Genomic DNA, 18,113 nt, shown 5'->3' with positions numbered 1-18,113 from the left:
AGAAGAAAGAACTCTATGTTAAAAACTCAGAGGAAAGATACTAAATCTGATAGCATCTTTTATTTCAATAAGCATGATTTTTAGATTGAAAATTTGCCTGAGAGAAGTACTATATGTCATAGAGTAGCTATTCAATAGGTAATTATTGAATGAATCCATTAGTTGACTTCTACATCCAGTAAGGTTGACAGGCATTCTAGTGCCAATCAAACTGAGATAACCCAGTAGTAAGAGCTTTCCATTTTTGATGTCTGTCTTGGACAATGATAAAGATAACACATCTAACAAAAATGGCTCATGAAATAATATAAAAATTCTTATCTACACAGTTTAAAACAAGAAAACAATTCTCTAATATGAAACTAGATAAAAGTAGCGTTCGAAGTCTAGTTTGATCTCAGGTTTTCCTGATGAGGCTTCAGTTCTCAGGATCCTGTAAATATATGCAATTTTCCCTGTTGTTCATAAGGAAATTGCATTTCATTCTAAATCCTTACCTAGATACATTATTTTCTAGAGGCGACAGCATTGCAGGATCAATGTAGATACTAGGACTGGAAGTGACCTCAGCTAGCCTCCAGGATTGTACCTCATGGAGGAGATGGGAGTACAGGACCCAGGACAGTTGGAGACTTAAAGAGATCACAAAGCTGATGCTTCTTAGAGAAAAGAGGCATTTGGAGAAAAGAAAGTAGCAGGTAAATAAGCAGAGCCTATTCTCCGATGAGAGGAGTGTTCGTATTCAGAGGTTTTCATGTGTGTTTTGTTGAGTATGTTTTTATCTTAATACGAAAAGTGTGGATGTATGTGTGAATAGACATGAACTTGTGTGTGCATTTAAATAAGTGCATTTATTTGCCCATGAGTGTGTGTAAGTGGGGGCTGTGCTTGATAGGCTACAGTGGCTTCCTGACCGCTTGGCCTTGGATTGCTAATTCCACTCTAGCTAATGTAACAAACAGAAAGAGAAGGAAGAAAACAGCAAGAAGGAAGAATGATTTTGGCTTTCACCTGTACACTGCTGTTCTTTATGTCTGTTTCTAAAGCCCTCGTTCTCCCCAACTCCTTCTTAGGAAAATGGATGTTCTAGACTCAGCATCATCATACAAGTTTAACTAGTGTATTTTAATTACATCCATAAGACTGAAGAATTTTTAATAAAAAATTGCCTACAATATACTCTGATCATACTTTTTCTACCTTGAGACTTCTCCTAGATTCTCCCCCAATTTCATACCCACCCAACTCTATACCCTATCTCTAAAACAACAACAACAACAACAACATCAACAACAACCAACAAATAACAAACCAACCGACCTACCAAAAAAACCCAAAGGAACAAACCTCATAGAAAATCACAGTTGGAAACCACAATATACAAGACCAATGAGACAGAAGATGAAGAAGAAGAAGAAGAAGAAGAAGAAGAAGAAGAAGAAGAAGAAGAAGAAGAAGAAGAAGAAGAAGAAGGAGGAGGAGGAGGAGGAGGAGGAGGAGGAGGAGGAGGAGGAGGAGGAGGAGGAGGAGGAGAGAAGAAGAAGAAGAAGAAGAAAAAGAAGAAAAAGAAGAAGAAGAAGAAGAAGAAGAAGAAGAAGAAGAAGAAGAAGAAGAAGAAGAAGAAGAAGAAGAAGAAGAAGAAGAAGCAGAAGCCTAAAGAAATTTGAGGCAAATTGTCTACAAAAATACCACTTAATTTTTTTGTTGGTTATGTACTGATGGGTGTAGAACTTACTCTAAAGTGTATTTAGTATACACAGTGCAGTGATAGGGAAGAAAACCTCTTTGTAAGCAGGTCTCAATTGCAGATAGTTTTTTGTTTAAGGTTGGTATCTTATATCTATTTTCCCCTCTCTGCCATGGAACCCTGTCTAACTTGAACCTGTGCAGGCTCTGAATATGTTGCTACAGGCTCTGTGAGTTCATATGTATATTAGTATATTCTGTTGTGTCTGATGCATGCTCTTTCCTCGGTGTCATCCATCCCCTTAGCCTCTTTGATTCTTTTCACATGCTCTTCCAAATAGCTTTCTGAACCTTGAAAGGAGGGATTTGATGAAGACATTCCACTTAGGACTGAATATCCCAAAATCTCTTGTTCTCTGCACATTGTTCAGCTATGTGTCTCTGTGTGAGCTCCCATCTATTTTAAGAGGAAGAATCTTTGATGTTCGCTGAGAAAGCCACTAAGCAGAACATAACTAGGAGTCATTTTATTGTAAAGTTTCTTTAGAACCAGAGCATTTGGTTTTCCTTGAGGCCCATGGCAAACCAGTCTAAAGTTTGTGGTCACCTGAGAAGTGTGGTCACCGGAGAACTGTTAGGAGTGGGCTTTCCTAAAGTTTGTGGTCACCTGAGAAGTGTGGTCACCGGAGAAGTGTTAGGAGTGGGCTTTCTCTCTTGGAAATGTCCTTAAATCATTGGTTACCCAATGTTTGTGTCTCTATTGTAGCAGTATATCTTGCATGCAGGTCACCATTACAGATCACAGCTGTTTGTAGCTGATAGGTTACTTTTCTGGTGTGTGTAGAATACTTTACAGTACCATGAACACTAGTCAGTTTAAAGGGTGGTTCTGATACTAAGGTCCTATTCCTCAATTGGTTCTTGATTGATCAATAAAGATACTACAAGTCAATGACTCAGGATGGGGCAGGACACTTAGAGGATGCAGGGAGAATTGAGGGGGGAAGTAGAAAGAGACAATAGTTGCAGGAGATAAACTCAACCAGCCATCATGTGGGTTTTCTGTTGGAGTGTCCAGTGGTCAATCTATCCAATTATGTCTGGGATGCCAAGGGGCATTTAGGAGTACCCAGTCACTGAGTTAGCAAAGACATTTTAAGATTAAGTGGTGTGTGTGTGTGTGTGTGTGTGTGTGTGTGTGTGTGTGTGTGTGTGTGTTGTTTTTTTATCTGTGGATCCAAGGGAATCTGGGTGGGGATTGGTAGCATGGTCCGTCTGGAGCTTAAAACAGGGTATCAAAAAATACACACTATACGTCTGTATGAGTTAAGCTTCTAGTTAGGCAGTCACCCAATTTTTGCATGTTCGAGGAGATACGTAAGTGTTGTCATTAGCAAGGGGATGGCATTAACTGTCTGTTAGAGGAAAGAAACCCTGGCATTTGAAGCGTCCCATCGGGCCCTTTGGCCAATGATTCAATTAGATTTAACTCATTCCTGCCATAAGAAGCTTTATTTGATGGTGAACAATGTTTTGCTGGGGCACTGTCTTCCCCATTATTTGCGTTCTTCACTCAGTTTTTCTCTGCATAAGCCTCTCCAATACTAGGTTTACATATGTCCCCCAATTGGCCCTTATTATTAGTTAATTTTCAATCTCATATTCCCTCCCTAATCCCTTTCTTTCATCCCTTGTCATTTAATTCACTCATTCCAGTCTTCTACCTCTCTGTAAATATATATATATATATTTCCCTTTAGACTTTATGTTTTGACAACCCCAGTTTTTATTTGTTAAAATTTTGGTTTGCCTTGCAAGGAACTGAGGCAGCTTGGAGTGCTGTGCCATGTCCCTGCTGGCTATGAGCCACTGGGGAAGCTGCCTCAGGTAGGGAGTTCTGTATAATAGGAGTCTTAAATTTAAATAATCAACCCAAGACCATAATAAGATGAAATCAGGGCTTCTAATATTAAATTTTACCTCATTCCAATTTCTACAAGCTTCGTTAATCTCAAGCTTTTCCAAACAACTCATGTAGCTCTGTTTGACTTAGAAGATAGAATGTGTTCAATATCTTTTGTTAACACCACTGATTAGAAAGCACAAGTACTTAACAGTATTAAGTATAACAATAGAACCAAGAAATTGGTCCCCATTTCCACTCTAGTATTAATTTTCTGATATTAATTAGTTATTGGACAAATTGTGGTATTAAAACTGCTGCTAGCTAGGTATAGAGGCCTATCCAACAATTCTACTACTTAGCAGGGGGAGGCAGGAAGAGCATGGATTTCAGGCCAACTTGAGCTACGTATGGAGATCAAGCCTATCTTAGGCTGAATAAAGAGACCTTGGCTAAAAATTCAACTAAACCAACCCTGAAGCTGCTGCTGAATTTTGTGTTTTATAACCTTTGTTTCCGTGAATGATGCACATATGTATCAAGAGCTCAGTTAAATGATTGACAAATTTACTACTAATGGCTATATAAAAAGAAAAATATTTTCCTGAGAATCCAACTGAACTTTTAACCCACTTATAGACTTCTACTTCTCTGACAAAATATAGTTAGCAAGATATTTATATATAATGTTGTGGAAATGTTTGGAATTTGTGGCTAACATCTTATTGTGGTGTTTATTGGCCTATGAGTCTAATAAAAGATTAACCTTATGGACTAATTTTTCTTTTTTCTGAAATATGTTGTAGAAAATAACCCCTTTCTTCTGCTGATTATGTGTCATTTAACTTGATAGACCTGCCAGCAGTTATGTCTTTTTCGTCTCCCTTTTCATCTCCCTTCTTGCTTTCTGGTTACCCATTCTAGCAATACAAGACCAAGTCAAGCTACAAGGCTTTTGCAGCAATCCCTACAAACACTTTGCTCTTGGAACAGAAGGTCAGTGTTGTTTTCAAAGCAGAGTGACAGTTACATTTCTAATACTTGCTTTTGTTATGTGCATAAAACTTCTCCTGAGAAAATGTATGCTTTCCAGTTAGTTTAGCTAAGTTGCAACTGCTCCTAGTTTAGGATAGTGTGATGGAAGCATGTTGGTTAGCATAAAGGCTGACATCCTTGTGGTCACTACGGTTTGAGTATGGCCTCTGAGATGTCTTGTCCACGGTCAAGCAGACTTGGAAGTTTGAATCAGACTTCAATAGATTCTCCTTTTTTGGAAATTTAAATCTATTATGTTTAAGAGTTTCTACTTCTGTTTGCATCAGCCACAGTCAATGGAATGTAATGGGATTATATGCATGGCTGGTTACCTTGTTATTGACTGATCATGATTTGATTAATATCAGCTTCCATTACCATGTTGTTAAACATACTCAGCTATAATACCCAAATATCTACTGTAGCAATGAAGACTCTACCACTAGTGAAGTCTCTTCATCCATGCCTGTCAACCATTAGTCCTACCATTCTCCCTTTACTCCTAATGACAAAATAGCTTTCTTGTAGATCTATGTAGTTTTGCTTTGCTTTTAAATATCACCAATTAAAAGATTATAGGATGATATATTTTTTAATAAGTTAATTACATATGTGCAAGTAAAATTATATGAATTCACATCAGAGTCAAAGTGAAATTGAACACCAAGTATGGGAAATTTTAGACTTCCTATGTTATTTTATGGTTATTTATTTAGGATACTTAACAGTTATAGTTAAGCTATTTTTTAACATGGCTAATAACAGTGCTTCAAATACTGTTGCAGTCATTTTTCAAATGTTAACTTTATCAACAAGGTGGAATTTTGATAATAGATTAATGAATCTTCATTCTTATTTTCCTTAATGATGTAGAAATTGAAGCTTTTATATGATAGCTAAAAAGTAGGTACTGTGTGGAAAATGTTTAGAAGCATAAGGTCAATATTAAATGAGTAACATTTCTTGTAGCCTGTGTTTATGGTAATAATTCCAGATTATCCACATGTGGTCTAAAGTTTGAGTTCTGCATTGATCTGCATGGCCGTCTGCTGGAGAAACAGCTGAGAGTTGGCCTCTAGTCCTTTCTCGACTTTCTATCTTTCACACCTAGATAAAAGTTAAGATAGAATTAAAGTATCAGAGTGCATGAGAAGCAATGGTTCTTCGGTTACCCATTTTCTTCCTGTCTAGGGTGATCATGGCAGTCTTTAGGGACAGAGACCATCTGCCAGTTTCAGTTGGCCACCTCTGAAATCTGATCACAAGCATCTACCTTCAGAGGTGTGCAGGAACAGACACACAGCCTGATGTCTCCTCTGATACACAGTCCCCTGGAGAATGAGGCACTGCATGCTACTATGTTAACTTTCTATGTAGAAAAATGATAGTTAATATTATCTGGAAATCTTTGAGATATGGCTACAAGTCATATTTATTTTAAAACCTCTGACTTTCTAGCTTCCTTTTCTACAAATGAACTATTTGATGAAAATCTGTTGGTCATTAAAGATGAAAATTAATTAGTTTAACTTCTATTTTTATCACAAACCTACTTCACAAAAGTGTGTGAGAAATATTGATGCAATTTGTGCATTTCATATGAGACAGATTTTGTGTTGTTTGTTTTAAATATATTATGCATTATCTTATTTTGGTTTGATGGGATATAAATGTCATGATACATGATTTAAAATAATGCTTCTCTAATGAAGAATAGATTGTTGTATAAACGCTAGTGTAGTTATTTGAGCAAGGTGAATTATTTGAGACCATGGATATCTGGTCTCCTCAAAAGCTGTGAATTAAATGAGAATTATTTTCCTTTCCAAATCATTTGTATAATTCTACATATATATTTTTAAAAGACATCAATGACCTCGGGAGTATTGGTCTCTAGCTCTTTCCTTGACTTCCTACCTTTTATACCTTGATAAAAGTTGAGATAGGATTAAAGTATCAGAGCGCATGCCTCATACAATGCCACCATCTTCCTTCCTTCAGTCAAGGGCATCTCCCATGATCAACAACAAGGTATTCACAGGATGCTCATCACAGTGTTTATTAGCCATATCGTGATTTTCACCTGCAAGGGATTTGATAACTTTGAAATAAGAGAACCTTGACAGAGAATGTAAAAGATGAGCTGACGTCCTCTGAGCCTCTCACCAGCACTGCAGCTTTCAGAGGCAGAGCCACCCAAGGCATATCACAAATGCAGAATGACATCATTGGAACAGCAGAAAGTGGAGCAGTGAAATTGTAATTTTATGCATTTCTATTAATTTTTCTTGTTTCATGTTCCAAATCTGACAATTATATTTAAATATTTAAAAAAAACTAGTTTCCCCTTTCCTATCTCACTTTTCTTTCTTGTTTTGCCCCATTCCTTCTCTTGTTTGTGTCTTTCTTTCCATTCAATGATACTGGAGACTGAACTCAGAGCCTCAGGCATGCTAGACAAGTACCTATCATTAAGCTATATCCTCAGTTCAACAAACTTTTTTATGTAAAGTCATGCTCATTTCTGATGACCTTTTAAAATGACACTGTATTGCTTTTTGCAATGTTGTAGTTTTTCAGAAGTAAATCTGATAGCTTAGTTCTTTGAACTGTTTATACAGCATAATTCACCGTGTCATAAGGGTCAAAGGGATTTTCTTCTGAATTAAGTGAGAAAATTAAGAACTTAACATTTAGAAACTCATTTATTTTGGAAAGAATCAGCAATTTGGAATGAAAAGGAAAATCTGTGTGCTTCATTTGCATGTATATTTGTGTATCACATGTGTGTCTAATGCCAGGAGGAGGTATTAGACCCACTGAAACTGGAGTTGCAGAGGGTTGTAAGCCATGTGTGTTCAGGGAATCAAATCTCCTGGTCCTATGGAGGAATAGTCACTGCTGTTAACCATTGAGCCAGCTGTCTGCCTCAGTGGTTCTCAATCAGTGGTCATGACTCCTTTGATAGTTGCATATCAGATATACTGCATATCAGATATTTACATTACAAGTCATAACAGTAACAAAATTATAGTCATGAAGTTGCAATGAAATAATTTTATAGTTGTGGGTCACCACAATTTAAGAAACAGTATTAAAGGGTTGCGGCATTAGGAAGGTTGAGAATATCTGCTCTAGCTCCTAGAATATATTTAATATAACTATTTTTAAATTTTAATACAATGTATTTTGACCCATATTCATCTCTGCTACTTACTTTAAGTAAATTGTTCTCAAGCTATGGGTCATAACCCCACTGGCAAACCTCTATCTCCAAAAGTATTTACATTATGATTCATGACAGTAGCATTATTACAGTTATATAGTAGTAAGGAAAATAATTTTATGTTGGGGGTCACCACAACATTAAGAAGGCTGAGAACGATTGCTTTAACTCCTAGATCTACTTCCCATCTCCCACTGAATTTAACTGTTCATATGCTTATGGTGTGGTCTTATGGACTTTTGCATCTAATGGAGCAGGACCAATCTACCAGGGGCTTAATCCTTAAAGAAAAATGACCCTCCTTCCCAAAGCAGAAATCAACTGTCAACCACCCCATGTTGCAGTGGGGTTCATAGGCTGCTTTTCCCCCTTCTGTGTTAAAATACTACCTGCCTTGATCTTGGGAAGGTCTTGGGCATGATACCACAAATGCTGTGCCTTCAGGAGTACAACATCTCTTCATGTCCAGAAGATACTACCGTTTGTTGTGGTTCTTCCTGACCTCTGACTCTTACATATTTCCACCCCCTCCTCTGCCTTGATCTCTGATCCTCAGGGAGAAGATGCTTATTATAGCTTTAACATTTTGGTAGAGCATCTTGAAGACATTCGTTCTCTTTGACCAGTAATAAGTTTCCGTGCAAACCTCTATTCACTGCACAACTAAACTTCTCTAATAAATTCTGAGAGCAACACTAATCTATGGGTATAGAGATATGCATTTAAAAGACAATTTGGCACCATATACATTTAGCAGAACAATAGTAACAGGTTTACCCACAGGGCTATGATCTCCCAAACCATGAGTTCTTGGCCAAATTTTACAGTATCAAATATCTGTTTCTTCCCAAGGAATGGGCCTCAAATCCAAGCAGAATGTGATTGGCCACCCCAATAATAGTCATGCCACTATTGTCCCTTGGGAATATCTTGCCATGCCATTAGGTATTAGTTACTTCAGCTCATAGATTTCAGAGCTGGGAAAGACTGTGGATAGTCTGCCTCTCCAGCAGCCTAAACAGCACCTTTTAGTACTTTGAATGTTATCAAGCTTCCATTTTCAGTACCTACTTGATTTCTTGATGTCCTGTGACCAAAGTGGATAGTATTTTCAACACTAGGATCTTACCTTCAAGTTCTGGAATGTGACTGTCTTAGTTAGGGCTTCTATTGCTGTGAAGAGACACTGTGACCATAGCAACTCTCATAAATGAAAACATTTTATTGGGTTTGGCTTACAGTTTGAAAGGTTTAGTCTATTTTCATTATGGCAGGAAGGATGGCAGCATGCTTGTGGGCATGGTTCTGGAGAAGGAGGTGAGAGTTCTGCATCTTGATCTGCAGGTAGCAGAAGAAGACCATGTGCTATTTTGGACTCAGGAAAGGAATAAGCCTGGTCAAGAAACTACAGAAAAAAATATGAAGCCATAATTACCAAAACACAAAGGACCACTGACAACGAAAGTCAATGATGAATGATTGCGATCAACGCACACTTTCAATAACCTTAAATATTATCGACATTGCTTCTCCAGTAATAGACACTGGCTTGGTAAATGGATCAAGAAACAAAATCCATATGACGGCTCTCTGCAAGAAGGTCATCTTGGCTCTAGAAATAGGCACTGCAGTAGAATAAAATGGTGCTGCCCTCTAATCACATGCGGCCAGGAAACAACAAGCCACTGCTCTCCTAATATCTTACTAGACTGAATTCAAACTAAGACTAAACTGAAAAAGGACGCTTCATTCTAATCAAGTGAACAATCAATCAAGAACACTATCCTAAACATTGGGTGCACCAAACTCCAGTACAACCAATTTCATTTTTTTGTTAAAAAATGGTATTACTGGATTTAAAGTACAACTTAAGATCAATCCATTAGTAGAAGATGATTTTAATACCCCATTTTCTACAATGGACAAGTCATCTAGACAAAAATAAAAGAGACACATCAGAATAAAATAACATTAGACATCAAATAGACTTACCAGGTACCTACAGAATATTTCACCCGTACTGGCTAGTTTTATGTCAATTCCTCACAAGCTAAAGTCATCTGAAATGAGGGAGCCTTACCTGAGAAAATTCCTCCATAAGCACAAGCAGCAGGCAAGCCTGTGAGCATTTTCTTAATTAGTGATTGGCTAGGGATCCAGCCCACTGTGGGTGGTGTCATCCCCGGGCAGGTGGTCCTAGGTTCTATAACAAAACAGGCTGAGGAGGCCATGAGGAATGAGGCAGTAAGCAGCACCCCAGTCCCCATAGCCTCTGCATCAGCATCTGCCCTGAGGTCCCTGTCCTATCTGAGTGCCTGTTCTAACTTCCTTCAACTCTGAATGGTCCTGAGGGATTATACACCAAACAAAGCTTTTCCTCCTCTAATTGCCTTTTGGTCGCGGTGTTTCATCACAGCAATAGAAATCCTAACTCAGATACTACCCGAATACCAAAGATTATACTTTCTACTCAGCAGCACGTGGAAGCTTCTCTAAAACAGACCACACCTTGGGACAAAAAAAAACAAGTCATAACAAATTCAGGAATACTGAAATAACTAAGTATGTCTGATCTAACTGTAGTTCGATAAAACTGAAGATCAATAGCAACAAATCTGTAGTAAATACACAAACCCATGACAATTAAACAACCCCATTGCTGAATGAGGAAGGTGTCAGAGAACAGTTCCAGAAAGAAAGAAAAAACTTTTCTGAAACTCAATGAAAATGAAAATACAACGACAAAATCCTCTGGAGCATGCTGGAAGCAATCCTATGAGGAGACTTCACAGCTCCAAATACAAACATTTAAAAGTCAGAAGTGCAAATGAATGGTGGAATGATACAACTCAGAATTTCGGAAAAGCAAGGACAAACCAAATATAAACTCTGTTGACAGAAATAAATAATATGGAGTAGATACTAATAAAATAAAGACAAAGAAAACAATGTAAAGAATTGACAAGTGAGCTGGTTCTTTGAAAACATGTGATTGACTCACCCTTGGCACAACTAACCAGAATAATGAAAACAAATGAAACAATCAGAAATGCATAGGAAAATATTATAGCATACTACTAAAATGTTCAGAATATCATAAGGGATATTAAAAGACTAGATTCCATTAAGATCAAAAACCTAAAATAAAAGGAACAATTACTAGATTCATCTAAACTACCAATATTAAACCAAGAAGTCAATAATCTAAACAGACCCATAACAAGAAAACTAAAATATAGTAAAAGGCCTTTCAACTAAAACAATGGATTCACAGCACAAATCTCTTAGACTTTCCAAAAAGATCTATAGTCAATCTTTTCAAAACAATTTTTAAAAACTAACAAAAGACCAAAAAATGCTCTCAAATTCTATGAATCTAGTATTACTCTTATACCAATAACAGAAAAAAAAGATACACAACAAAAAAGAAAGCTACAGGCCAATATCTCTGATAAACATAGGTTTAAAAATATTCAAAAAACATCTAAAACTCAAATATAGACACATATCGAAAACCTTATCCATCATGACCAAGTTGTCTTTATACCTGAGATGCATAGATGGTTTAACATATGCAAAGCAATAAATAATAAACTGTTTAATATACAGACTTAAAGACCAAAAAAATCATATGTCAATAAATGTAGAAAAAGCTTTGGCAAAATCCAATATGTTTTCATGACAAAAGTCCTGGAGAGTGGGACTAGCAGGAATATACCTCAATATAATGAAAGCTGTATGCAAGAAACCCACAGTCATTATTATTTAAAATGGAGAAAAACTTGAAGGAATTTTACTGGAATTAGAAAAGAGACAGGGGTGTTCACTAACCCTACTTCTTTCCATTATTGTGCTCAAATCCCTTGCTGGAACAAGAAGGCAAAAGAAGGACATTAAAGGGATCTTAATAGGAAACAAAAATCAAATTATGCCTATTTGCAGATAACATACTATTGAACGAAAAAGATACCAAAACTTCTGTCAGAAAACTCCAAGAAATTATAAACAAATTCAGCAATGTAGCAGAATACAGAATCAACTTGTACAAATCAATAGCTTTTTTATTCACCACCAACAAAAATCATTTAGAAGGAGCATCGATACACCATTTCAGTAGTTCCAAAAACAATAAAAGGCCTAGGAACGAACCTAACCAAGGAGGTGAAAGACAAGTATAATAAACTTGAAAACCCTGAAGAAACAGACTGGGGAAGGCACTAGGAAATGGAAAGGCATCCTGCGTTCGTAGATTGGCAGAATTCATTTAGTGAAAATGACCATTCTACCAAAAGCCATTTGCAGATTCAGTGAAATTCCAAGCAAAATGTCTAATTCATTCTTCAGAGAAATCGAATAAACTACTCTAAAACTTATATGGAACCACAAAAACCTCAGATATCCAAAACAATCATGAGCAAAAAGAAAAATGGTAAAGGAATTGCTCTATTTCAGTTATCAAAATATAGTAGAGATATGCGGTAAGAAAAGACAATGGAACTGGCACAATGATAAATGTAGACACACGGAACAAAATTGGAGATCAAACATGAGTACACATAACCATTTCATATTTAACAAAGATGCCAAAAATATACACCAGAGAGAAGAAACTATCTTCAACAAATAATACAGAGAAAATTGGATGTCTACAGGTAGAAAAATAAGACTAGACCCCTAGCTATTGCCTTGCTAAAAAGTAACTCCAAATGGATCAAAGTCTTCAATGTTAAACTTGAAACTCTGAAACTTTAAGGTGAAAACATAGGTTGAAGCCTACCTGATATAGTTGTACAGAAGGACTTTCTTAATAGGTCCCAATTTGTCCAAGTATTAAGGTTAACAAATGGGAAATGGAACTTCATAAAATTGAGACATCTGAAGAGCTGACCTAACAATGTATCAAGTGATGAAGAAGTCCATAGAATGGGAGAGAATCTTTGCCAGTTTTGCATCTGGCAGATGATTAATAGACAGAATATAAAAAGGAACTCAAGAAAGTGGCGACAAAACAAAAATTGCTACACATAAATTATCTCAAAATATGTTCATCGTCCCCAGCAATTAGGGAATTACACATCAAAATAGGTTTGAGATTTTGTCTTACCCTACTGTGAAGATAAACAAAACAACCAGTGTCAGATTCTGAAGAGGATATATGGGAAAGAGGGCATCACCATTGCCTGGTGGGAGGAATGCTAACTGGCTCAACCACTCTGAAAATCAATGTAAGGAATTCTTAAAAAGTTAGAAATAAATTTATCATATTACCAAACTGTAACACTCCTTGGCATATGCCCAAAGGGCTCGACATCCCACTCCACAGATACCTGCTCATCCATGGTCACTGCTGCTCTAAATGTCTTTCAGCTGATGAACAGATAGTGAAAATGCGGCGTATTTACATAACGGAATACTACTCAGCTATGAAGAAAAACAAAATCATGAAATTTTCAGATAAATGAATGAACAGATTACAGTGAGTGAGGTAACATAAACCTAGAATGACAAGGGCCAATCGCTTTCTGTCATCTGAGGGTCATAGCAACACATCTTCAGATGTGAGTGTATAATCTGGAGTAACTGTGGAAACCCAGAGAGTGACAAGAGACTATTTCACAGGCATGAAAGTGGAACAGCCACTAATAGGCAACTAGCAAGGTATAAGTGATCTAAAGGGGGAATGCGAAAAACAAGGTGACTGCAATTAACAATAGGGAGAGAGATAAAGAAGAAAGGAGGAGGGTGAAATGGCAGTAAGGACATCTGAAAACTTACAAGGAATCACACCATTAACTATTTATGTACCAATAGTGATAATACACAAAAGCTGGTGTACACATATACCCCATACATATACATATACATATACATATACATATACATATACATATACATATACATATACATATACATATACATATACATATACATATACATATACATATACACATACACATATACATTTAGAGCCACAGACTATCTAACAAATATCCAAACACCAGACATGAGAATCCCAGTTTTGAGTTGCTGGTCAGGGTTGTCTAAGAGACTCCCAAAACATCATAGGCCATTGGTACTGCCTTTGTTTACCTCCCATAGAAGAAAGGAAAGTCTCTACTGACTAGCATACCATGCATTTTGGAGACAGGGATCAGAAACCCGAGCTGGATCTAATCTGGAAGCCTCCTTCCTGAGGTCTAGGTTTCATTATACCATAAGGCTCCAGGAAAGCTTCCAATGAAGGGAAGCAATCAACAGTCCTATTCAGATGTGACCCCTATGGACCACAACAATGTCCAATAGGGCACAGTAACTTTAAGGGTACAGAGGTAGCCTGTATAGCTTAGTAGTAATCATCAGCTCTATAATTTGATTGCAGGCCAACTCAAGAAGAAGAGAAACATGCTTGTTACTAAAATCTAGCCAACTACCCATGGATAGTAAAGTTATAGATCTCAAAAGAAAACCTATGAACCAGCATAACTCCTACCTGCATTCCACATATCTATTCTTATACCAAAAATAAGTGTAGTTTTTACCTCTCACCTCTCACCAAGGAAAATTGCCTTTGCAGCAGACATGGCATTACAGAAAACCACAGCTTTTCAAAACCCAGAGTTGTGGATCCCAGTTCCAACCGACACACCTGTCACACCACTCCTATACGTAAGGCTCGGGAATCTTTGCAGAAGAGAAGACTAGAAGGATCATAAGAGCCAGAGTTTGCTGTGAGACTATGTTTGCTAGAAATGTCAGAGGAGTTACACCTGTAACATTTCACCAACATGGCTGATTAATCAAGATCCAAACAAGGATGGTCCCATAGGCATACAAACATGGCAACAGGAAGTTCACGAGGTCTCAACCTTAAAAAAACCACAAACAACACCAAATGGTTATTTTTGACAACATATACACACAAGTAATATTGTATGAAACTGAGCAGTGTGTGTGTGTGTGTGTGTGTGTGTGTGTGTGTGTGTAGCAATATTTTTAACAAGAGATCATGAGTTTGAATGAGAGAAAAAAGTTACATGGGATATATTGGTTGGAGGAAAGAGATTATGGGACATGATATAATTTTATACACACACACACACACACACACACACACACACACACACACACACACACATATTTTAAAAGACTGAAACCAACATGCACATAAGTGGTAGTCACAAGTGCTCTAAAGGAACACATGTCTGACTGCACTTGAGTATAACCAGTTAGTACAGATTTGAGTCCTGGACATCTCTTCATTAATTAAGAAAAAAGAATATTAGTTGATGTCCCTGTAGTATAGGTCATGTCCTAAATTAACAACTAGATTTTTTAGAACCACAGAAAATTTAAAAACATTCACTAAAAACTTACATTTAATCAGATTGCAGTTAGCAACCCATGGTTTAAAAATATTAAACAGATAAGATAAACCGATTTGACAACAGGATAAACTAAATCTCTCCCTTACTATTTTTTCTTTTCTTTTTTTTGCTTTACTATTTTTACACAATAGTTTTTCATTGTGATCTTCAAAATAGCTGCCTTGTATCCTGCTATGGGAATATAAACTATGTTTATAGCGGATGGCATATATATTGGTATTCCATTCTCACATATGATTGAGAGAAATGATTACTTATGGGAGCCCAAACAAAACACACTGAAGTCAACTCATTAAAATATGCCTTAAATTTATCTTTTCCTAAGCCATGGTAAAAAAAATTAGGTAATAGAGCTGAAGCCGATCCCATAATTTACTGATAGCTTAACATCTCATTACAAAGGACGGATGAGTTCTAACTTCCTGAATTTATTTTCCAAAAATAATTCTGTTTGCCAATTATACAGTGTTCCAGGCATAAAAACATACTGTGCATATAATGTGTCTTGGGAGAGGGTTAACTGCTGAACCATGTAAGACTTGAGTTCTACACGTAAGTTCTATTGTCAAGGCAAGCCTCAGCATGGCTCCCAAAACAGTACTGTAAGGATGCTGTCAGGATGCCTTCCAGCTATGTTCCATGTGGTAGAAAGGAATTGAGACAAACTTCCATGAGTAAGAACATTCCATCTGTAAATAATACGCACAGACACACACACACACACACATATGCATATACATATATGAATATAAAATACTTTAATTGAAATTATCCTACGAAGAGGACAGTTTTCATCCCAGAAGTCGCAGGTTGCCAAGTGAAAAGGTGCCAGCTGCAGAATACCGTCCCTTGAGCTGTGAGAGCTGTGCTAAAGACCACCCAACGACTCAAGCCATTTTGTTGCCCTTGGTCACAGTTTGAATAGGAATGGCCCCATTAGTGTTTTAGATGTAGTGTGCTGTGGGGATTTTCTTTTCTGGTCCTGTCTATTTGATGTTCTGTGTGCATATTGTATCTGTATGGCTGTGTCTTTCTTTAAGTTTGGGGATGCTTTCTTCTGAAGTCTTGTTGAAAATGTGGGATATACTATTTATCTGAAATCTGTCTCCTTCATTCATTCTTTTTTTTTTTTTTTCGGAGCTGGGGACCGAACCCAGGTCCTTCATTCATTCTTATAATTAAAGTTTAGTTTTTTTCAGGGAACTCCACATTTTCTGTATGCTATTTTTATTGTTTTTAATCATATTCTTTGCTAATTTTATCTAGACCCTCTACTTTGTCTTCAAGCCTTATTATTCTGTGTTCTGTTTGATTCAGCCTTCTTGTAAAGCTTTACTTTCAGTGTTCTAGGTGGGTTTTTGAATTTTTCAATTACATCTTAAGTTTAGCTTTAGTATTCTTTAGGGGTTTCTATCTTTTTTTGAATTCCGTCTTCATACACTAAATTTTCTTCATTTTCATCATCTCCATTAGCCCCAGGTTTGTGTTTCACTGTGCACGTCTCAGGTGTTTTCTCTTTCTAAACTCCTCATGCTCATTGAGCTGTCAGTGTCTTTCAATTTTTTAAATTCTTTGATAAAATTATGATTGTTATTTTACATTTTGTATCCTCGGGGTTTATCTAGTTAATTTCCTCTGGCACAAGGTGGAGTTGGAAGGAAGATACTGTCTTGATCTTTCATATTGCTTTTATTTTCCGTGATGAAATTTGGACATGTGAACTTCTTTTGTTTGTCCTATGTCTGATACGGATAGAAAGCATTTTGGAGGCAAAGACAGCATGTGCAGGTTACGTTGGGTCCATGACTTGGATGTGGCTTAGGTGGAATGAAGTCAGGTGGATACGGAAGACTGGGATGATGCTCAGGGTCTGCATCTGGGTCCAAGACAAGAGTTTAAAAGTAGAGTTGGGGTTGGTAAGGATGCATGGAGAGAAGGATCAGGAAGATTCACTTGGCTAAACCCTGGAGAAGGATGTCGGTATCTGGCTGAATGGATAAGTGGGTTCAACGTGGGAAAGTCGTGTAGGTAGGAGGCAGGCATGGAAGTCCTGAAAGAAGCTTAGAGACTGGGGATTGTATAGGCAGTGTTGATCAAACAAGGCTAGGGCACTTGATATAACACAAGGGCTGGATCTGGGGAGTTGAGAAAAATGACGGATAGAAAGATCAGCAGAATTCAATGAGCTAGACCCTGGAGAAGGATCTACAGAATATTTCCCACTGAATAGCAGTAACCAAATAACACTAAGGCATTTCTCACTACCTGCCCCAGTGTTCTGGGTTCCCAAAGGACACACACACACACACACACACACACACACACACACACACACACCCTTTATATTTTTATATGTCTTAAGCAGCTCAATGGTTGGGCCACTTCCTAACCTCCACATGGCTGACCCACCCCTCCCCCATATTCCTGAATTGGTTATTTACTAATACTGTATTCCGTCTTTGCTGCCCTAGACCCAAATGTGCAGTTCTCTTGGGCCACAGTCCGTGACATCTACGTGATGGCTATATTCTTTGTCTATATTCCCATATCAGGCCTGGTGTCTCTCTTCTTTCCCCAACATGGTGGCTCTCTCCCTTCCTGTTCCTTCCTCCATCTCTTACCTGGGAAATCTAAAAGTCCTGCCTCTGTCTTCCTGTCCAACCATTGGCCATGGGCAACTTTATTTACCAATCAAAACAAACTAGGGGCAGGGTCTCTCAGTGTCTTACTTGCTGGACACTGCAAACAGGTTTTTAGGGAACATAATTAGCATGAGAATACTAGCAGCTCCACATTGTACTTTTACTGAATAGTTACAGGAGGCCTTCTGCTAGGAGGGAAGTTATTTTAGACCTGGTGACATTTAGCAACTGGACAA

The 18,113-nt window shown here is 37.4% G+C and overlaps 1 protein-coding gene across 51 annotated transcripts in view; it reads left to right on the top strand.

The window, feature by feature from the left end:
- Mlip (muscular LMNA-interacting protein) overlaps positions 1-18,113 on the top strand; it is a 265,581-nt gene that overhangs the window by 146,680 nt on the left and 100,788 nt on the right. For 26 of the 51 annotated variants that reach the window (XM_087563708.1, XM_087563696.1, XM_087563706.1 and 23 more), the window contains one exon: positions 4,514-4,585. The exons of the other annotated variants lie outside the window; for them this stretch is intronic. In XM_087563708.1, the coding sequence (XP_087419834.1) occupies positions 4,514-4,585 (72 nt within the window). The remainder of the gene's footprint in view (positions 1-4,513; positions 4,586-18,113) is intronic. 51 annotated transcript variants of the gene reach the window in all.

Source organism: Rattus norvegicus, chromosome 8 (assembly GCF_021556685.1).
Source record: "Rattus norvegicus strain SHRSP/BbbUtx chromosome 8, alternate assembly SHRSP_T2T, whole genome shotgun sequence".
NCBI classification, from domain to species: Eukaryota; Metazoa; Chordata; class Mammalia; order Rodentia; family Muridae; genus Rattus; species Rattus norvegicus.
The sequence above is the reverse complement of the archived record's forward strand: the minus strand, read 5'-3'. Positions and strand labels throughout refer to the sequence as shown.